General features: G+C 39.9%; 1 protein-coding gene across 2 annotated transcripts in view; it reads left to right on the top strand.

Annotated features, from left to right (window-relative positions):
• The first annotated feature begins 5,104 nt into the window (after positions 1 to 5,104).
• SNX4 (sorting nexin 4) overlaps positions 5,105 to 22,718 on the top strand; it is a 42,923-nt gene continuing 25,309 nt past the window's right edge. The window contains exons 1-5 of one of the 2 annotated variants that reach the window (XM_037525396.2): positions 5,105 to 5,275; positions 14,327 to 14,448; positions 15,822 to 15,957; positions 16,035 to 16,184; positions 16,942 to 16,989. In XM_037525396.2, the coding sequence (XP_037381293.1) occupies positions 5,135 to 5,275; positions 14,327 to 14,448; positions 15,822 to 15,957; positions 16,035 to 16,184; positions 16,942 to 16,989 (597 nt within the window). In that variant the 5' untranslated portion in view covers positions 5,105 to 5,134. The remainder of the gene's footprint in view (positions 5,276 to 14,326; positions 14,449 to 15,821; positions 15,958 to 16,034; positions 16,185 to 16,941; positions 16,990 to 22,718) is intronic. The other variant, XM_054700497.1, reaches the window with a different exon arrangement.

A 22,718-nucleotide genomic window follows, 5' to 3' on the forward strand; every position in this document is an offset into this window, starting at 1 on the left:
TTTATAAAGAGTCTCTAAAATTTATTTTATTTTTTTTTTTTTTTAATTTTCTAGAGGCATGTCTTATTTATTTATTTATTTATTTGTTGTTTTTTTTTTTTGTTTTGATACATGCACTGGGTACAGTCAGAAGCGTGGGAGGGTGAGAGAATTCACCAGAGCCAGAGCGGGGAGCAGAGCAGGCAGAAGGACCGAAGTACACTGCTGAGGGGAGCAGCGGGCGGCAGGAGAGGTCTGCGCGCCATGTGGGACCCTCCTCTGGTGGCCGGGGAGCAGCCGGGGATCGAACCGGCTGCAGAGGCTGCAGGCAGCTTCGCAACCCAGCGCTCAACCGCTGCGCCACCGGGGAGGCCCAAGAGTCTCTAAAATTTAAAACATTTTAATTTTACTATCTTTTAAATATACTAGGAATAGATTAGGAATGTAACAAGAAACTAGAGGGTTTTTGTTTTGATCTTTGAAGCATTTGAATGCCCATTTATTTATTTGAATTCTGATTCATTTTAAGAATTATTGAACTATGATTTTTAAGATTCTTAAGAAAAAACAGTACATTCATGAGTAATTAAGATCTTTCCTATTTTATTGGATTGAACCTTCTGTCAGATATGTACATATTCCAATTCACTGTATTTTGAATAGATACTTTTTAGGCTCCTAAAGGTAAATTTAGATTGTGTGTTGGTTGAGGTGTGGCATTTCCATATTGATTCACTGAACTTGTAACCTACTTACTTCCAATGCCTACTTGTCACCAAAAATAGTGATTAGGAAGAATAAAATTACTGAATACCTGACTCCATAATATATAGTTATACTTTACTCCCACTATAAAAGCCTGGTTTTAATGAACCAGTTTATGCAGATGAATTCTTAAATGATTTATTAATTATGTAATTCTGAATTTTATTACAGGTATTGCCTTAAAATAAAGGCTAACTTCTGGCAGCTCTCCTGCCCATCTGTGACTATGTAGGGTTTCTTTAATCACAAACATTTTCCCATTGCATAGCAGAAGCAGCAGCTCTCCTGCCCACCTATGATTATGCAGGTGCCTATTTCTCTCCTTTTCCTAATAAACCTCTCCTTTTCCTAATAAACCTGTCCTTTTAAAATGTTAAAAAAAAAAAAAGGGTGGATGGGGGCTAACTTCTGTTCAAAGTTTTCCTCCCAGAAAAGGGCAACTTGGTGTGATTTTACTCCAGAATCTACATTTTGGAGTCATATTACAGTGACTGTGCAGTGATTCACCAGAGATAATAGGAGAGGGAGAAAAGATTCTATCAGATGGGGATAAAAAGACAAAACTCGAGACTTCCCTGGTGGAGCAAGGGGTTAAGCATCAGCACTATGAAGCTATCTGTAGCCACTGCCAGGCTTGGGAGGTGACGCACATGGCGCAGCAGCCCTCTCCCATCTCGTGCACTGCTCCCCTTAGCAGTGTATTTCAGCCAATCTAACTGTTCTGTTCTCCACTCTGTCTCTGGTGAATCCTCTCGTCCCCCGCACCTCTGGCCTGCACCCCAGCTCTTGTATGCATAAATAAATAAATCTTCAAAAAAAAAAACCTCATTGGTGTAAAAATGAAAATTTTAAAAATATATATATTAGTGGCATAAAGTCCATAATTGTTCCAAAAATCAAGCTGGATAAAAATTTCCATGTACTGGGCCTCCCCGGTGGCTCAGCGGTTGAGCGCTGGGTTGCAAAGTTGCCCACAGCCTCTGCAGCACCGGTTCAATCCCCGGCTGCTGGGCGAGGGTCCCACATGGCGTGCAGACCTATCCTGCCGCCCGCTGCTCCCCTCAGCAGTGTACTTCAGTCCTTCTGCCTGTTCTGCTCCCCGATCTGGCTCTGGTGAGTTCTCTCACCCTCCCGCGCTTCTGACTGTACCCAGTGCTTGTATAAATAAATAAATAAATCTTTTAAAAAAAAAAAATCCTGTTACTTTAAAAAAAAAAAGAAAAAAAAATTTCCATGTACTAAAAGCATTTTCATGTTTTACTTATGTTTACAACAACCCTGTGAAAAAGTCCTACAGATATACTTGGAGGATCTGCCAACAGAAAAGTCCTGACAACCCTGTTGATTAAAGTCAATTCAGCAACTCCTAATACAATCCTTAAACCTCTCACCAACAAATTACACACATCTCATATACCTACGGACACATAACAACACATTATGCCTTATTTTTCCCTCAATTATGTTTATTGAAGTAAAATTGGTTTAGATCATTGTATTCTGCCTTCTTTTAATAGATTACAAACAGCAGACATTTGAGGAAAATTTCCAACATAAGACAAAAACAAAGTAATTAAAAGAAATAGATAATTTGAAAAAGGGGAAATAGCTTCAGGAAAAATTAAACCTTTACTGGGCCTCCCCGGTGGCGCAGCGGTTGAACGCTGGGTTGCCAAGCTGCCCGAAGCCTCTGCAGCGCCGGTTTCCTCCCCGGCTGCTCCCCGGCCACCGGAGCAGGGTCCCACATGGCGCGCAGACCTCTCCTTCCGTCCCCTGCTCCCCTCAGCAGTGTACTTCGTCGGTCTGCCTATTCTGCTCTCTCCTCTGGCTCTGGTGAATTCTCAAACCCTCCTGCGCTTCTGACTGTACCCAGTGCTTGTATAAATAAATAAAAAATAAATCTTTAAAAAAAAAAAAAAAAACTTAAGACAGATGAGATCTTGTTACTTCAATGAAACATGGACAAGATGCTATTTTAAAAGTGGGCTTCAGAGAACACAGACAAGTATTGCAAATAAAAATCTAATAGTTCAAATTAAATATTTAATGCAGGTTATAGAAGGTAATCAGAAAAAGTCAGCAAATAGAACAAAAGGACAAGAGGTGGACAAATAGGAGAGGAATGATAGGGAAATTCAAGGTGCATTCCAGGAAATCTAACATGTAATAAGTAAGAGTTGCAGGAGAGAAAACCAATGGGAAGGGAGATACTTCAAAATACGTAATTATTTACAATAAAATTTCCCAAAACAAACTGAAAATGCCACAAATAGTTGCACAATAGGGGAAAAATAAAAGCTTAAAACCAAGCACATCTTGGGGGGCCTCCCCGGTGGCGCAGCGGTTGAGCGCTGGGTTGCGAAGCTGCCCGCGGCCTCTGCGGCGCCGGTTCGATCCCCGGCTGCTCCCCGGCCACTGGCGGAGGATCCCACATGGCGCGCAGACCTCTCCTGCCGCCCGCTGCTCCCCTCAGCAGTGTACTTCGGTCCTTCTGCCTGCTCTGCTCCCCGCTCTGGCTCTGGTGAATTCTCTCACCCTCCCGCACTTCTGACTGTACCCAGTGCATGTGTAAACAAAAACAAACAAACAAACAAAATAAATAAATAAAACATGCCTCTATTAAAAAAAAAAATAAAAAAAAAAAATAAAACCAAGCACATCATTGTGAAATTCTGTAACACTGAGGATAAAGAGAATATTCCAAAAACAGTGGCATCAGCCTCCTCAACATCATCAAAAGCTAAAAAGGAACGGAACAATTCCTCCAATTTTGCCTAGAAATTTATTCCCACCCAAAAGAGGAATCTGACTTGCAAAACCATAACACAAAGGGGAACAGCAGGAACTGGAGAAAATAAGTGCTTAAGTAAAACAGGATCCAGCAAAAGGAAGTAAAAAATAGGCATCCACTCTTCAATATCTAGACAAAGAGTCCCCCATGAGCTGCTTCTCCAACAGCTATTTTATCTGTGGACAGCATTGCCTCTAGAATGTTCTTTGAACCAAAATCTGCCTCACCGTCTGTCATTGGTTCTAATTGTGCAAATAAAAGAATGTTTCTTTTGGGCCTCTCTGGTGGTGCAGAGGTTTAAGTATCAGCACTTTCAAGCTACTCCCTGTGGCATGAGTTTGATCTCCACCCAGGGAGCTAACAGACCTCTCCTGTCTCACCTGTTGGTCCCCTCAGCAGTGTATTTCGGTCAGTCTGCCTGTCGTGCTCCCCACTCTGTCTCTGGTGAATCCTCTCCCACCCCACCAACTCTGGTCTGCACCCCAGTTCTTGTATGTATAAATAAATTTTTTTTTAAATGTTCGTAGGGGCCTCCCTGGTGATGCAAGGGGTTAATCACAGCACTCTGAAGCTATCCACAGCCTCTGCAGCACCAGTTCCATCCCCAGCCAGGAAGCTACCCACATGGTGCAGCAGACCTCTCCTGTCTCACCTGCTGCTCCCCTCAGCAGTGTATCTCAGTCAGTGTACCCCAGTTCTTGTATGCATAAATAAATACATATTTTTTAAATGTAGAAAAGTAGTAGAAGGTCTCCAGGCCTTCAAGAAACACTTCAATAGAACTCAAGCACTCCTTCAGGTCCACTTCCCTCAAACACTTGGAAGTGTTACCTTTTAATGAAGGTGTTACTCAACCTGCTCCAGGTTAATAATTTATGCTAACCTTTCCGGGAGAGAAACAGAACCATTACAGTATGTCAGGCGGGAGAGAGCCTGAAACAGCGGTCAAACCATGCCAGTTTCTTCTGAGTTTCCTATTTCCTTCAGATAATCACCACCCTGAACGGTCCCAATACCCTACCCTCGCCTTTCTTTCCCTCCATCGCCTCCAGGATTAGTGGTTAACTAGTCTTGTAGACCCTGCTTTTCCCCAACCAAGCCGTGAGAGCCCTCTAGCTCTCCGGCGTCACTAGCGAAACCCGGAGGGGGGCGGCCCCGAGTGGAGGGGGGCGGCCCCGAGTGGAGGGGGGCGGCCCCGAGCGGAGGGGGGCGGCCCCGAGCGGAGGGGGGCGGCCCCGAGCGGAGGGGGGCGGCCCCGAGCGGAGGGGGGCGGCCCCGAGCGGAGGGGGGCGGCCCCGAGCGGAGGGGGCGGCCCCGAGAGGAAGGGGGCGGCCCCGAGTGGAGGGGGCGGCCCCGAGAGGAAGGGGGCGGCCCGAGTGGGGGGAGGCGGCCCCGAGAGGAAGGGGCGGCCCCGAGTGGGGGGAGGCGGCCCCGAGTGGGGGGGGGCCCCGAGGTGGGGGCGGTTCCGAGGGGGGGGGCGACCCCGAGGGGGAGGCGGCCTCGAGTGGAGGGGGCGGCCCCGAGTGGAGGGGGCGGCCCCGGCGGCGGTTGGAGCGCGGCGGCGCAGGCGCACTAGGGCCCCTGCGCCGAACGGCAGCTATGGAGCAGGCACCTCCCGAGCCCGAGCGCCAGCTGCAGCCGGCGCCCACGGAGCCGCTGGGCCACCCCACTGCTGGACTGGAGACGGGGGTCGACGAGGAAGCGGAGGGGCCCCGGGAAGAGGGCCAGGGAGACGCCACGGTGAGGAGAAGGGTCGGCCGAGGCCGCGGGGCCTGTATCGGGGCCTATCGGGCCGGGCTGGGCCGGGCCGGCGGCGGCGCGTGGGCTCGGTGGGGAGGCCCGGCGGCGAGAGCTTGGCGGGTGGAAACGCGGGGCGCCGGTTGCAGTGAAGGGGGGATTAGGGGGGCGTGGGTAGGAGGCGAGAGCCGGCCTTGGAGAGGGCGTAGGATAGAGAGGACGGCGACGAGGGGAGCAGAGGGAGTCTGTGGGTGCGGTTGCGCGGCGTGGAGGTCTGGGCCGACGGCCAGGCTAGAGCTGAAGCCGCCCTCAGAGACGGGGATCGCGGAGGGTTGTCTGGAGAGAAACGCCGACGTTTCTGGAGTCTGGTAAGGGCTTGTGCAGAGGCGCTTTCACTGAGGCTTCCTGAGGCTTGGGCAGCTGTGTGAGAAGGTCGGGGTGATAACTCGAGGAAAAGTTGGAGGCGATAAGGGTGGTTAGTAAAGTATCACCGTCAAGAAATTGGAGAAAGTGCTTCAAGAATAGGTAGAAATGAACAAATGATAATTTCCCTCTGAGACACGCATGTCCCGTGTACCTGCCTGCTTTGCAAAACCCAGTTGGTAATTAGTGATTTAGGTTTGATGCAGGAAAGAAGATGTGTCATTTTACATTTGTAATTGCCTTCGTTCCGAGACGTATAATGTAAGTTGGATAAAACTGGTTAAGTTGAAGTATTTAAGAATTCAATCGAGTGCTCCATACCAGACCCACCCTACCCAGAGTATGCCTTGCTCAATCACTTTGCTGATTTTTTCCCTGGAACATGTGTTAATGCTAACATAAAACTGTCCATCCTTACAATAGATGGAGAAAGAGTTCAAGTTTGTTTACTGAATGTAAAAGTAGAAAGAATCTTAATTCTTTCTATTCTAAACTTCAACACAGAAGTTGAAGGTTTTGCCTTCTTGGGGGCATGTTGAGGGATATTGGGTAGCATGAAGAGTTTTTTTGGCGAATTTTAAGTTTCTTCTTAAAATTTTTGACTAAATTCTAGAATTATTTGTGAAAGGGTCAGGATGTCTTATTAAGTGTGGGAGAAGTGTATTATGTAGTGCATAATTTGGCGCTTAATTTGCTTTGGGTTCCTATGTGTTACTTAGTCTTTCTGTTCTCTATCTTAAAAAAAAAAAAAAACAAAAAACCAACAAACAGGGCCTCCCCTGGTGGCGCAGCGGTTGAGCGCTGGGCTGCGAAGCTGCCCGCAGCCTGCAGCACCGGTTTGCTCCCCGTTCGCCGGCAAGGGTCCCACATAGCGGGATAGACCTCTCCTGCCGCGCCCGCTGCTCCACTCAGCAGTGTATTTCTTCAGTCTGCCTGTTCTGTTCCCTGTTCTGGCTCTGGTGAATTCTCTCACCTTCCTGCGTTTCTGACTGTGCCCAGTGCTTATATAAATAAATAAATAAATAAATAAATCTTTAAAACAAACAAACAGGGCCACCCCTCTGGCGCAGCGGTTGAGCGCTGGGCTGCAAGCTGCCCGCAGCCTCTGCAGGGCCAGTTCGACCCCCGGTCACCGGTGAGGGTCCCACATGGCGTGCAGACCTCTCCTGCCACCCGCTGCTCCCCTCAGCAGTGTATTTTGTCATGTTCTGTTCCCCACTCTGGCTCTGGTGAATTCTCTCACCCTCCCACTGTACCCAGTGCTTGTATAAATAAATAAATAATCAATTAAATCTTCAAAAAAAACAACAATGTGAAGTATTGTTAATGCAGAGAAGCTTCTCAGAGAATAAGTTCCTTTGGAGTCCCCATATGTTCTCCTGGGCTATAGCTCGGCCCTCCACTACGTAAATAATCTGTAGTCTAAATTTTGTATTCATAATGCTCTTCTTTTATTGTTTTTTTAAATAATCCACCATATGTATCCCTAAGCAATGTATTGTTTAGTTTTACGTGGTGTTTAAATTAATGTAAGTGGAATACTTTTACTATCCTTTCTTTGCTCAATATTTTGTTTTTGGGATTCACCCAAAATTTGGTTTAATTCATTTTATGGTTTTAATTTTGCCATTTTATAGATATTCTGCAGTTAATGTTTCTTTTGCTTATAGATATTGGAGTTGTTATACAGTTCTTGTATTTCTAAGAAATTACTACCATGAACTTCTTCCTACATACCTCTTGGTGCAAATACCTAAGGTCTAGTATAAACTTAGGAGTGGAGTTGCTGAATTGCAGGGAAATAATGCCTTCAGCCCTAATAGGTAATGCCAAATTGTTTTCCACAGTGATTATATCCATTTGTACTCATCAGCAGTGACTGATGATCTATCCTTATCAATAGTATTTTCCATACCTTGAAATAATTGCCAATCTTGTAGATATGTGTTAAAGCAATTTTACATTGTTTCAAAAGGCAAGAGTCTTGCTTTTACATCATGAGTTTAATTTTGATCATCATGATAAAAATTTTGCTAATTTTTTTGTGAAAGGCTTTAGATAATTAATATGAAGTCACAACTATAGTATGAAATCCATTTATATTAGTGACCAAACTCTGGGGTTTCCTAAAATAACCTATTAATGTAGTAATTCATTGAAACATAGACCATTTGGCGAAAACTTCAGAATCACCAGGAGTTTAAACTGACATATACATTCATATATACTCTGTGTACTGTATTCTTCCTCCATGTCAAATCTCTCCTTAGAGGGTCATCTCCTTTCCCCTGTTTCAATCCCCTCTCCAGTCCATTCCAGTTCAGAAGTAGTACAGTAACTTTAGCCAAGTTGCTGCTGTTACTGATAGGAATGTGGTGTGGGGAAAAGGTAAGTTAGATCTGTTGTTTATGTGTGTGCATACAGTAAGGTTCTGCTTTTCATTTAATTTTCAGAATTGCCTGCAAAGGACAGATAAAAATGAGGAAGCAGAGATTCAGAAGGAAGTGATTTAGCTAAGGTCATAAGCTCGTCTATGCTTGGGATTTGAGCCCAGATCTGCCTGGCATTGAAGTCAGTGCTCTTTTCATTAAGTTATGCTGTTTCATTAAAAAAAAAAAAAAAAAAAGTTAAAAATAATCTTGTAAATTGTTCCAATACTGTATTTAATTTTTTTTAAAGATGAGGTTATAATTTTAAGAAAAAAAAGGCTGTGAAAGATGTGTTGATTTATCAAGCAGCTTTTTTTTTAACCACAAAAATATCTATGCAGGTGGTGTGCAGAGATAGCAAAACATTTATTTCACCAGTCTTATATTTGACTGCAAGTTTTGGGTGGAATGTAATGGTACCATTTGCCCTATACTAGTAGTAGCAGAAACAAAAACTGCATACGAGTTGGTAGACTCTTCTGGTTTTAAACATCACTAATCAAGATTCTTTAAATTATGCTGTAAATTATGCTTGCAGAAATTATTAATTTCTGCAAGTCTTCAAATTTCTTTCCCTCCATTGTCTAAATAGAAGACTCCTTTCTTTTTCTTTTTTGCTTTTTCCCTGTAAAGAAGAGTGCTTTAAAAAAAAAATACTGTCAGTTTTATTTAAAATAATCTAGAAAATGGAAAAATGAGAAACATCCATTCTGAAAGAAAGCAATAATTAGAAGACAGGTACTAGCAAGGGAGTGTAGGTAAGAATATATCTTTTTTTAAAGATCTATCTATTCATACATACAAGAACTGGGGTACAGGCCAATGCTGTGGAGGGTGAGAGGACCCAGTAGAGACAGAGCAGGGAACAGAACAGGCAGACTGACCGAAACACACTGCTGAGGGGAGCAGCAGGCGAGCCAGGAGAAGTCCCCAGCTGGGGATCGAACTCGCGCTGCAGTGGCTTTGGACAGCCTCACAGGTTGCGTCTCAACCCCTTGGAACACCAGGGAGGCCCAGGAATATTTTTTCAGGCTGGAAGATTCTATTGAGGTAGTGGTTAACAGTATTTGTCCAGAGACAAACCATTGCCTCAGGAATTCGTATGTAGTTTTTTGTGCATGTGTGGTTTTGGGGGGAGAAGGAAGCGCCTTCCACATTTGGGAGTGCTGGTGGAGACAGCTGGTACTTAAAAATTTCTACATAGCACTGATTGGCATCAGAGCACTGAAAGGAGTAGGCCAGTGCTTAGAATAAGGTTTGAAGCACTTGTAAGTGGGAATATCATAAAAGGGGGGAGGGGAATTTAAAGGCATATTTACAGAATTAATCAGTTTGGTAGCAAATGATGAAATCATACTCAAGAATGTTTTCTACTTTGGACAGTTTGCAGATTTTTTTTTGAGGTAACTTATAGTACAAAATGCATTTTTTACATCATAATCAGCATACACATACAAATGTTTCAGGAAACAGTTCTTAAACATTACTTCATGCAGTGCTTTGATATTTTTCTGTTCCTTTTCATAAAAAATAAATATTGGTCATAACCTACTAAGTTAATTTCATAATCATGAAACTTCAAATTAACATCATGTTTTACTTTACATTTTTTTGGATAGCTGTGTTAGCTGAAAAATATGTTTTCATAGATAAACAGCACAACTAAACATCCTGTGTTATAACCTAGTTTCTTAGTTCTACATCTGAAGTAAACGTCACTATTAGGCCTAAGTTAACGCAGTACTTTTTGACATAATACCAGTTACTTTTTTTTTTTTTAAAGATTTATTTATTTATGCATACAAGAGCTGGGGTACAGGCCAGAGATACAGGGGTGTGTTTGAGAAGATTCACTAGAGACAGAGTGGGGAACAGAACAGGCAGACCGACTGAAATACACTGCTGAGGGGAGCAGCGGAATGGGCGAGACAGGAGAGGTCTGCTGCGCCATGTGGGTTGCTCTCTGGCGAGCTAGGGATTGAACTCGTGCTGCAGAGGGTGCGGATTGCTTCATAGGGTGGTGCTCAACCCCTTGTGCCACCAGGGAGGCCCAATACCAGTTATGTTTGACTGTTGTAGACATATCCCATAAAGAAAGTAAATTCAGTGTTTTTTTAATTTATGTAACATTGGTTTATAACATTACAGAGGCCTTAGGTATATAGTCCTATAAATCAAATCTGTGTATACTGCATTATGTTTGGGACTAAAAGTCTGTATCCATCACAGTACAACTCATTTCTTTTACCACATTCACCTACTTCTGGTCCCCCTTCCCTTGTGGTAACCATTATGTTGTATTCATAGTCTAAAAGTTTTGGTTTTGTTAGTTTGCTCATTTGTATTTTATCTACTGTATGAGTAAAAGCATGGTATTAGTCTTTCTCCATTTATTATACTTAGTATAACACACTCTTGGTCCATCCATATTGTTGTAAATGGTAGGATTTGATTTTTTTTTAAATAGCTGAGTAGTGTTCCATTGTGTATTCAGTCATTCTTTGCTTAACCATATTATGTGACAGTGGTAGCTTTTCCATATAGCATAGGTGTGTAGTAGGCTATACCACCTAGGTTTGTGTGTAGTAGACTATAAAATACTCTAATACTCTAAAAAATTTACTCTATACCTAATACTCTATAAAAATTGCACACTCACAAAATTACCTAACTGCTCATTTTTGGGGAAGGTATCTTTGTCATTACATGATGCGTGACTATGTATAACACATCTTCTTTATCTACACATCCACTGTTGAGCATTTACGTTGTTTGGCTTCTGGCTATTGTGAATAATGCTGCAGTGAACATGGGGGTGCATGAGATCTCCTCAAATTAGTGTTTTCATATTCTTTGAATAAATACCCAGAAATAGTATAACTGATCATATGTTATTTCTATTCTTAATATTTTGAGGAATACTGTTTTCCAGAATGGTTGCAACAATTTGTATTTCCACAATGCGTAGTTTTTAAACTTTAAATCTCTGACCTACTTCAGTAACACAACAACATCACACATAGAACAAAATTCTAAATACAATAAGTCCTTACTAACTTTATAGGTTTCTGGAAACTATAACATGAAACTATTACATATGAACAAATAATGTTTTGTTCAATTGGCTGGGATTACTTTTTTTGCAGGGACATAGTAACAGAACAACCATTGAATGAAATGGTTGGGGAACCTGCTGTACAGGTCAACAGTGGTTAGTGCTGGACTGTATGATAGAGGTGATTTATGTTTACGTAATCTTTTACTGTACTTATGAATTTTATATATTAAGCATGTATATTAATAATCAGAAAAATTTAAACCCACAAATAACAAACACGTAAATAGGTAGTAACAAATAAATAGGTAATACTCTTGCTGTATTCTACACATATCTTAAAACTTTTTGCATATGTTAACTCATTAAATGTTCCCACAACTTTATGAGAAGTCCACTTTGAATACATATGAAATATTGTTATCCCTCTTTAAAACATGTCCCTGGTCTTCTAGTCATCAAGTCAGTTCATTTCTAAATCCGCTGAATATGTCCTTTTAAAAATTAAGGTATCAGTTGTGTTAATTGGCATTGTTCTGTGCTTTAATGTTGACAGAATAAGCAACTTTATACCATCTACCACTACTGATATTAATGTTGTTTACCTGTTTTCATTTTTTTTAAAAAGATTTATTTCTTTGTTTGTTTATTTATACAAGCACTGGGTACAGTCAGAAGCGCGGGAGGGTGAGAGAATTCACCAGAGCCAGAGCGGGGAGCAGAGCAGGCAGAAGGACTGAAGTACACTGCTGAGGGGAGCAGTGGGCGGCAGGAGAGGTCTGCGTGCCATGTGGGACCCTCCGGTGGCCGGGGAGCAGCCAGGGATGGAACCAGCACTGCAGAGGCTGTGGGCAGCTTCGCAACCCAGTGCTCAACCGCTGCGCCACCGGGGAGGCCCCTTGTTTTCATTCTTTAGCTTTCACGCTGTCAGAATTTTTTGTATGTAATTGGATGGCACAACAGGGCAAATTCATGACTCATATACATTATCTTTGGGGGTGGGAGATTATTTGCTTTATCCTTCATGTGCTTCAGGGAATTTTCACTCGAGTAAGTGGTGGTAAATTTTAGTGCTTGACTTTGGGCCCATATTACATATTTTTAACATCTATATTTCAACCAATGATGGCGTCATAATTCTGATATTGAGTGCTTGGTGCTTATGTAATTTCTTGAGTTTTCTTTTGATTGAATGATTTCTTCCTATTTTATTTTCTCTCTTAGGACATAAATATACCACTTAGACTTTATAAACATATGTTGTTTGATAACCAAGTGATACCTGTTTTTGTCTACAAATAATTATACCATTCCATTGGGTTGGTTGTTAGTTCTCTGTCCTTTTTATCTTCCTTTAGCATTTTTACCTTCTCTGTATTCCTTCAGCATTTTGGGGGATGCTTCCTAAGTATCATTTTTATTCATTATTGATTTAACTTTTATACCCACATATAACCTTTTCTGTCCTCATAGCACCTAATTTTTGGTGTAAATTATCACAATGGGTTTTACTATAGCTTTTTCTTTGACCTTTTGGTGTATCCATCATTTTACGTATATCTTTCTTCACAAACTGCTCCTAATTACCATGTAGTGTAGTGTTTTTAATTAAAATCCACCTCAGAATTTTCAAAGTGAGCAAGGGAAAAAGAAATCAAAACAGCAGTTATCACATAGTTTTGCTTTGTCTTTGCTTGAATTTGTAGCTAGTTTGGATATATTAAAGACTCTTGCTCAGTGGTGCACTTTTTACACATACAGCCAAGAACACCAATGATAGATACTTTTTTTTTTAAAGATTTATTTATGCATACAAGAACTGGGGTACAGGCCAGAGGTGTGGGGTGGTGAGAGAATTCACCAGAGACAGAATGGGGAGCAGAACAGGCAGATCTACTGAAATACACTGCTAAGGGGAGCAGCGGGGGAGACAGGAGAGGTCTGCTAGGCCATGTGGATTAGCTCCCTGACTGGGATCAAACTCATGTTGCAGTGGCTACAGATAGCTTGATAACGCTGTATCTTTAACCCCTGCGCCACTAGGGAGGTCCACTTTTTTGTTCTTTTTGGTCCTTTGACACATGCTTGAGGATAGTCTAGCAGGAAAAGAAAGGATTCTGTTCTTAAATACTATTGCTGTCTCCTGGATGTCACCTACTATTACTGTCAAAAAATTTAGTCTTTTAAATTTGAATATAAGATGACTCCTTTTATTTTGTTTTTTTAGTTAAACTGCCTGCTGAAAACCTTGCCTTTTAGCTTATGTTTATTATTTTAATTTGAGAAAGAGATTTGATTTCTGTATTGAGGGCCATTCATTTTGTATAAACGTTTTTAGATTTTGTTCTTATGCATTTATATATAGACTTATTCTTGATCACTTATATGAAATGTCTACATTTTAATAATTAAATGGATATCTGTCAAAAAGCTTGTGGACACCTGCACCCCTATGTTTATAGCAGCACTATTTACAATAGCTAAGCTATGGAAGCAACCCAAATGCCCAAAAATAGATGACTGGATCAAGAAGATGTACATATACACCATGGAATATTACTCAGCAATCAAAAAAGATAAACACATGCAGTTTGCAGCTGCATGGATGGAGCTCAAAGGGATCATGCTCAGTGAAATAAGTCAGAAAGAAAAAGAAAAATACCGGATGGTCTCACTCCTAGCAGGAATTTAGAAAACCTAAATAAGAGATCAGGAAAAAGACTAATGATAATAAAGTAAAAATCAAAATCAACAAGCAACTATAAACCAGAGACACACTATGGGGTGGGGTGGGGAGGGAGGGGCGGGGAAAGGAAGAACTAGAGTCAAAATAGGGGGGGGGGGCTGTAATTGTATGGGGAATATAACCAAAATGAAAATGCATACATTGTGCAAAGATGAAAAAAGATGTAAGAATTATATAAAATAAAATATTTAAATTAAAAAAAAAGCTTCTGGAAAAAGTTTAATGTGCCACAGTATGCTGATAAAAGGCAGGCATATAACACCTGGTATTATCACTTAGAAACCCCTACCATCTCAAGAAACTCATTTGAAGTCTGTACCAGTAATAAATTTTATTATGATAGCTGTTCTTTAATACCATTTTAAAATTTTTTTGTTGTTGTTCCATTTGTTTTTGTCCAGATGACAGAAAATAATTTTTCGTTGAAAAAGATAGAAATTAGTGTTTCAGAAGCAGAAAAGCGAACTGGAAGAAATGCCATGAATATGCAAGAAACATATACCGCTTACCTCATTGAAACAAGGTAGGTGATGAGATTTGCACTTAGGTTTAAGTAGAAAAAGCTTTAATGCAAATGATGTTGTATAACAGAATTGTTTACAGGTTATTATCTTTTTAGGGATTTTTTTTGTTTCTTTTTAACAGGTAAAATAAATAGATATTTCTTTTACTATGGTACTCTTGAAAGCTATGTTATAATGTACTTATTTTCAGGGGAGAGGAAAAGTTAGGGGACTACTTTCAGAATCTGGAATGTTATTAGACCCATGCTTTGGAGGCGTTCTGGGTGTGGGATATAATCCCTGTGCAATTTTGGTCAAGGATACCTGGTTCTCAGGGACTGTGAAAGGTCTGTGAAATGGAAGTGGTTAACAAGGAAGTCTAAGAGGAGGTATACATCTAAATCATTTTAGAAAAGTTGGAAATTACAGAGAAAATGAACAAAAACACATTCATTTAGATTTAAGCTTAAGGCTTTTGAGTAAAGTTGAAAAGACAAGTAAATCATGGAGTAAGCAATTCTATCTCACCAGGATGGCCTAGGGGTTAAGTATCACCACTAAGGCCTGAGTTCGTTCCCAGCCAGGGAGCGAACCCACATGGTGCAGCAGACCTTTCCTGTCTCGCCCGCTGCTCCCCTCAGCAGTGTAGTTCAGTAAATCTGCCTGTTCTTCTCCTTACTCTGTCTCTGGTGAATCCTCTCACCACCCCACACCTCTTACCTACACCCCAGTTCTTGTATGCACAAATAAATAAATCTTAAAAAAAAAAAAAAAAAGAATGTTATTCTTTCATTGTGGCAGAAGTGCAGTACTTTTATTATGAAAGACTAGCTAAACCAGATTTTACTATATTGCAAAATTAGTTATTGTATATTAACTGAATTATTATACATTGAGTGTTTAGAATGTTCCTAATATGGTTATTTTTAAAAAAGATTTATTTATTTATGCATACAAGAACTGGGGTGCAGGCCAGAGGTGCGGGATGTGAAAGGATTCACCAGAGACAGAGTGGGGAGCAGAACCGGCAGATCTACTGAAATATACTGCTGAAGGCTAATATGGTTATTTCTTTTGAGTTCAAATAGGTTATTTATGACAAATTGATTAATTAGATCAAGGGCTTTGGAATGAAATGGATTTTGAGTGCTCTACTATTCACAGATCTTTGTGATTTTAGGAAGAGCATACACTATAGGTGCTTACCCTCCTATAAAATGGGGACAATAATCCTGCTTCTCAGGGTTGTGGTAAGTTAAATAAAATACATGAAAAGTTCTTCATTCTGTGCCTGGTTCATAAGCATTTTATAAATGTAATTATAAATTTTAAAGGTATATGTACATGTATTATATATTTTAAAAATAATTGAAATCTTACTCATTCTTTTCAGGTCAGTTGAAGATGTTGATGGTCAGAGTGTCCTAACAGACTCACTTTGGAGGCGGTATAGTGAATTTGAGTTGTTGAGAAACTACCTTTTAGTTTACTATCCACATATTGTTGTGCCACCTCTACCAGAAAAAAGGGTAAGAAGTGAAATGTCAGTATCATTTAGGAGTATTTAGCATTAAGACTATTTTTCATGATCATTTTGTTTACCTAGGCAGAATTTGTTTGGCATAAACTCTCTGCTGACAATATGGACCCAGATTTTGTGGAAAGACGACGAATTGGTTTAGAAAACTTTCTCCTAAGAGTTGCTTCACATCCCATCCTTTGTAGAGACAAAATCTTCTATTTGTTTTTAACACAGGTATATTTATCTTATTTAGTGTTTTTAAAAATTCACTTGACTTAGTTTCTTTTAAACTATAGAATGTGTTTATTCTCAAGGATCCTTTTATAGCAGCTTCATTAATTTATATGCATGTCTTTGTTTTGTTTTGAATTTCAAAATTATTCTTTTGTCTAACATCTTCATACTTAAAAATAAGAAAAGTAGTACTTTTGTCTGCCACTTATGTCACTTAAATGATACAGTCATTTACAGTCATTAGGTTTAGTTTTTTTTTTTAATTTTTTAAAGATTTATTTATTTATACAAGCACTGGGTATAGTCAGAAGCGCGGGAGGGTGAGAGAATTCACCAGAGCCAGAGCAGGGAGCAGAGCAGGCAGAAGGACCGAAGTACACTGCTGAGGGGAGCAGCGGGTGGCAGGAGAGGTCTGCTCGCTGTGTGGGACCCTCCTCTGGTGGCTGGGGAGCAGCCGGGGATCAAACCGGTGCTGCAGAGGCTGCGGGCAGCTTCGCAACCCAGCGCTCAACCGCTGCACCACTGGGGAGGCCCAGTTTTTAGTTTTTTTTGAGCCCCAGACCTGTAAAATCTTAGGTCTCTTTTGGAATCTGATTATATGTTTCATTTTGAAGTGAAAAATTCTCTTTTTTTAACATCTCTCTCCATCTACCTTGAAAAAAGAATAGAACAATACGTATTTAACTTATTTGATTAGGAATATTCCTTATGGATTGTTTTGTTTTATGATGACTTCTAAAACTAACTTAATTTTTAGGAAGGTAACTGGAAGGAGACTGTGAGTGAAACTGGGTTTCAGCTGAAGGTAAGAATATTTGCATAAAATAATTTGCTGTGTGTGTTCTTTTACAGTTCTCAGCCTAATGTCATGCACTGGGTACTTGTATTTACTGAGTGAGTGAATATTGGAAATAGGGTTTGCATTTAAAGTTTTTAAAGGAACACTGCAATTTACTTTTGATTTGAGTAGATTTAGTTTCACTAGTGAGACATAATGGGCATGTTTATTAATTAAATTCTATTGAAAAAGAACATTTTTGAAACAGTAATTTAGAGACAAGAGATAGATTTTTCCTATAGTATATGTATATTTTATTTTGTATCTTTTTTTCTTCACTCTGTCCTTAGCCACTGCCACTCATAGTAACCCCCACCCCCGCAATTGTTGCTCACTTTTTAAAATCAGAAATGAAAGATACTTAGGAAGAACCAAGTTCATGTTTTCTGGGATGAGTCATTAGTTATGCTTTTACTGGGATTTGGTGACTAGCTTCGGGTGGGCTAGTTTTGAATTAATATCTTTTAGTAATACACACTTACTTGGTTTTATACAACATTTCAAATTTAGTGATTAGAATCAGTATTTGAGAATAAAATTGTTACTTGTAAATTGAAGAGCATAGTGATAGCAGGATGACTACCTTAATTCCATTCTGCTCTCCCCATTGGACCCAAAAGTAGTATAGTACTGGTTTTTACAGATTTTAGAAAGTTTTCCTCTTTTATGTAAACCAAGTAGGTGAAGAGAGAAATAGGTTATAAATTGATAAATGACTGGAATTTAATACATTAACAAAAGTTCAACAGATATAGACAAGAAGAACAAAATATCTTTACAGGATTTTTAAAAATACCCCTTAGAGACTTAGGCACTGGCATTTGAATATTTGAAATTTAGCACAGGGGCCTTCCTGGTGGCGCAGGCTGTTGAGCGCCACACTATGAAGCTGTCCGCAGCCTCTGCAGCGCGGGTTCATTCCCTGCATTCCCCGCCGGCTGGTGAGAATCCCACATGGCAAAGCAGACCTCTCCTGTCTCTCCTTGCTCCCCTCAGCCGTGTATTTTTTCAGTCCGCCTGTTCTGTTGCCCACCCTCTCTCTGGTAAATCCTCTCACCCTCCCACACATCTGGCCTATACCACAGTTCTTGTATAAAAATAAATAAAATCTTTAAAAAAACAAAATGAAATTTAGCACAAAAGAAACTAGGAAGAGGAAAATTTTTTTCTACACAGAATTGTAATCAAGTGTTTAATTCTCTCATAGACTGATTCTAATTTATGAATATTGACCAGTTACATGAAAAATTTCGAATTTTTTTGGTTTTTAATTTAATTTTTTATTTAAAAATTTAGAATTTTCTTGGGTATATTTCAATATTTTATGGTGCTCAGAGAGATTACTGGAATTTTGATTTAGAGATGGATTTGAAATAACTCAAAACTTAAAATACTGTATTTTGGTAGGGTTTTCTGAGAACTAGTCCAAGGTGTTAGGAGCTGATAAAGAGCAAACTGAAATATAATTATATGGGTAATGTCTTTATATCTAGTAGAAAATTTGAAAAGTTTCAGCTATTAGTTTAGTAACTAGTTGTCAGTTGTTTGTCCTTAAACCCAGTTTTTGGCTTTAACTTTATGATCTTGAGAAAACTCTTGAATTTCTCCATCAGTATAAGACTATATGAGTATTTTGAATCTTGTGTGTTGGTGCTACTTAAGAGTTTGGCTATAATGTTTCTTTTTTTGGTAGTCTTATGATAAAGTTTTTATCACTTTCATAAAGTCTTTGAAAGGCGATACTTAATTTATAATATTAATAACTTGAAAAGTCAGACTTTTAATGAAATGAACCAGAAATAAAATGTATGCAGAGAATTTGGAAACAACATGTGTTTTATTGTTTTCCTTATTTTTTTATGGCTATTTTTTGAGTCCTTCCTTTCATCAAGGAAATAGAATCTCTCATACATATGTATGTACATGCATGCACACATACAAGCATACCATGTGAGGTTGTCCACATACATGCATAAATACAATAGCATTTCATTTCTCTGGACGCCATGTATTTGGTAGTCACAAACTAACCTGATCACATTTTTTTTTTTAAAGATTTACTTATTTATACACGTAAGAACAGGGGCACAGGCCAGAGGTGCAGATGGTGAGAAGATCCACCAGAGACAGAGTGGGGAACAGAACAGGCAGATTGACTGAAATACACTGCTGAGGAGAGCAGCGGGCGAGTCAGGAGACGTCTGCTATGCCATGTGGGTTGCTCCCTGACTGGCCGGGGGATTGAACTCGTGCTGCAGAGGCTATGAATAGCTTCATGGTTTGCATCTTAACCCCTTCTGCCACCAGGGAGGTCCCCTGATCACATTTTAAAGATTTATTTACTTTTTTCATTTTTGCATACAAGAGCTGGGGTGTGGGGAGGTGAGAGGATTCACCAGAGACAGAGTGGGGATCAGAACAGGCAGATCTACTGAACTACACTGCTGAGGGGAGCAGTGGGCGAGACAGAGAGGTCTGCTATGCCATGTGGGTCAGCTCCCCGGCCAGGGGTTGAACTTGTGCTGCAGAGGCTGCCGATAGCCTCGTAGTGCTGAGACTTAAGGTCTTACACCCAGGGAGGCCCCTAACCTGATCACATTTTTTTTTAAATTTAAATTTTATTTTTATATTCCCCATACTATTACAACCCCCTTATTTTGACCCCAATCTCTCCTTTCCCCTCCCCGACCCCCCATAGAATGTCTCTGGTTCATAGTTGTTTGTTGATTTTGATATTTTCTTTCTTATAGTTATTCTTTTTCCTGGTCCCTTATTTAAGTTTTCTAGATTCCTGCTATGAGTGAGACCATCCGGTATTTTTCTTTTTCTTTCTGGCTTATTTCACTGAGCATGATCCCTTCCAGCTCCATCCATGTTGCTGCAAATTGCATGTGTTTATCTTTTTTGAATGCTGAGTAATATTCCGTGGTGTATATGTACCACATCTTCTTGATCCAGTCATCTATTTTTGGGCATTTGATACCTGATCCCATTTTAAAGCTGGAATTTAAATTTAAGCAAAACTAATTGCTGAAATGTTTGAGTAATGTGACATGGTTCTTTCAGATAGGAGGACCCACTTAATTTTATTATAGCTGTTCAACCAAGCTTGACTATTTTCTAGGTTACAGCATATTAAAAGAAAATTTGAAAGATCTAAATACTAATGGACACAGGCATCCTGTGATAATCATGACACTTGATAGCTGAACCTGCTGTGAAGAAACAATGATACAACAGCCAGACACTGCAGTGTGGGGATATTTCGCATGCAACCATACCCCCACACACTACCCCCATGTAGGTCTTATGGCTTCATTATATCACTAATGAGTTTAGTATTTTATAGTAAATACCTTGAGGTCTGAAGAAAAGGTTGAATTATGCTTGCTGTGTAACTATACTCTTAACTCAGTGTTTTTTTTTTTTTTTTTTTTTAAATATGCCACTGTAACATTTTTTTTTTTTATAGAGGCATGTTTATTTATATTTATTTATTTGTTTGTTTGTTTTGTTTATACATGCACTGGGTACAGTCAGAAGCACGGGAGGGTGAGAGAATTCACCAGAGCCAGAGCGGGGAGCAGAGCAGGCAGAAGGACCGAAGGACACTGCTGAGGGGAGCAGCGGGCGGCAGGAGAGGTCTGCGCGCCATGTGGGACCCTCCTCCGGTGGCTGGGGAGCAACCGGGGATCGAACCGGCGCCACAGAGGCTGCGGGCAGGTTCGCAACCCAGCGCTCAACCGCTGCGCCACCGGGGAGGCCCAACTCAGTGTTTTTTTTTCTTAAAGTCTACAACTGCTTTTTTTTTTAATTTTTCATTACAGTATTTCTTAAAGCATAGAGTGGACTTCGTGCATCTGAATTTGTTGAGATTGTTTATTCAAAATACTGAATCCTAGAGTTCATCCCACATACACAGATTCTTCCCAACCTAAAACTTGCTCTAAGTGAACCTTTGCTGTAAGGAGATAGATAATTTTTTTTAAGAAGGTAATTTTAGAAAGTGTCAAAAATGTTAAATAAAATTTTTTTAAACTTGAAAGCAGTATCTTATCTGAATATCACAACCATTATAATTATGTGTTTGCTCTGTGCTAAACACTTTAATATATATGTGTATATATTTCTGATTATTGCCTTAGTACATTTGAGGTTAGTCAATATTACATACAGTTTTTTAGATGAGGAAGCATAGAAAGTGACTTATACAAGGTCAAATAGTTACAAGTGATGGAGGCTAAATCTTAAGTCTAGGTTTAAGTCAAAAATTACCATCCCGTATTACCTTTTACTTACTAGAAATGTAATTAAGGTAAGTTAAGACAGTTGGTAAAGGAAATGTTGGAAATGGTATTTTAGTGAAAATACAATCATTCTGAGTCAGACCAAATATTAATATTTTTTAAGAATATTTGATTGTCATTCTCAAATTGAAATATCAGTTTCCTTTTTTCCAGGCATGTTTAATTTAATTATGGAATGGGCCTACTAGATTAATATGTTCTTAAATCTTTTTAGAGTAATTAATTCACCTGGAAAGATAATTATAAAAAATGAGTTTCTTTTTTATCAGTGCTCTTTTTTTTTTTTTTTTTTTTTAAAGATTCAATTTATTTATGCATACAAGAACTGTAAGCCAGAGGTCTGGGGGTTGGTGAGAGAATTCACCGTAGACAAGAGTGAGGCGTAGAATAGGCCACTCTACTGAGACACACTGCTGAGGGAAGTGGCTGGTGAGAAAGGAGAGGTCTACTGTACCATGTGGGTTAGCTCCCTGGCTGGGGATTGAACTTACGCCATAGTGGCTGGTGATAGCTTGATAGTGCTGAGGCTTTAAACCCTGTGCCACCAGGGAGACTTCTAGTGCTCCACTTTTAATATATCTATGAACAAAAGATCTTTTCATTGCTTTCTTTTTTCTTGAATATTTATATATAATACTCATGTTACATATATTCAGTGAAAAGGAAAGAGTTTATATATGTAGATTAATGAACATATAAAACTGGTTACTTCAGTATAAAGTAATATTTTAACTCAGTTAGCTCAGTAAGTTATTTAGATGAAATTGTCATCCTTGTGTCCACATCTTAAATGAATTTTAGGCTGGCTCAGAAGACTCTAGAACACTGTTGCTTGGAGCTGGACTACCAAGAGGCATGATCTTGGTTTTTAGGATCTCTGCTAATCTGTATATTGTACAGGAACTCGGAGAATCAGTGTGGAGAATCCAAGTGCTGGGTGTCCTCCAAAGGGTTAGGTACTTTTTTAGGTGCTGTGGATATGATAGTCAGTGAGCTGGAAACATTCATAAATTCCATATTTCTATGGAGTTTCTATCTTGGTAGTTGGATACTTTAGTATTTAAATAGTATACTTTAAAATAGTTACAAGTGGTATAAAGGAAATAAAGCACCATGGTGAAAGAATATTATAGCAGGGATTGTTTTTCTACCGGTTATTTTTATTTTTAAAGATTTATTTTTATGTATTTATGCATATAAGAACTGGCATGTAGGCCAGAGGTGCTGGGGGTGAGAGGATTCATCAGAGACAGAGTGGGGAGCAGAACAGGTGATACGAGATACACTGCTGAGGGGAGCAGCTGGTGACATAGGAGAAGTCTGCTGTGCCAGAGGGGTCAGCTGCCTGGCTGGGGATTGAACTCATGCCAGTGCCTGGTGATAGCTTGA

Source organism: Talpa occidentalis, unplaced genomic scaffold, assembly GCF_014898055.3.
Source record: "Talpa occidentalis isolate TD23 unplaced genomic scaffold, MPIMG_talOcc4v2.1 talOcc4.4, whole genome shotgun sequence".
In the NCBI taxonomy this organism is placed as follows: domain Eukaryota; kingdom Metazoa; phylum Chordata; class Mammalia; order Eulipotyphla; family Talpidae; genus Talpa; species Talpa occidentalis.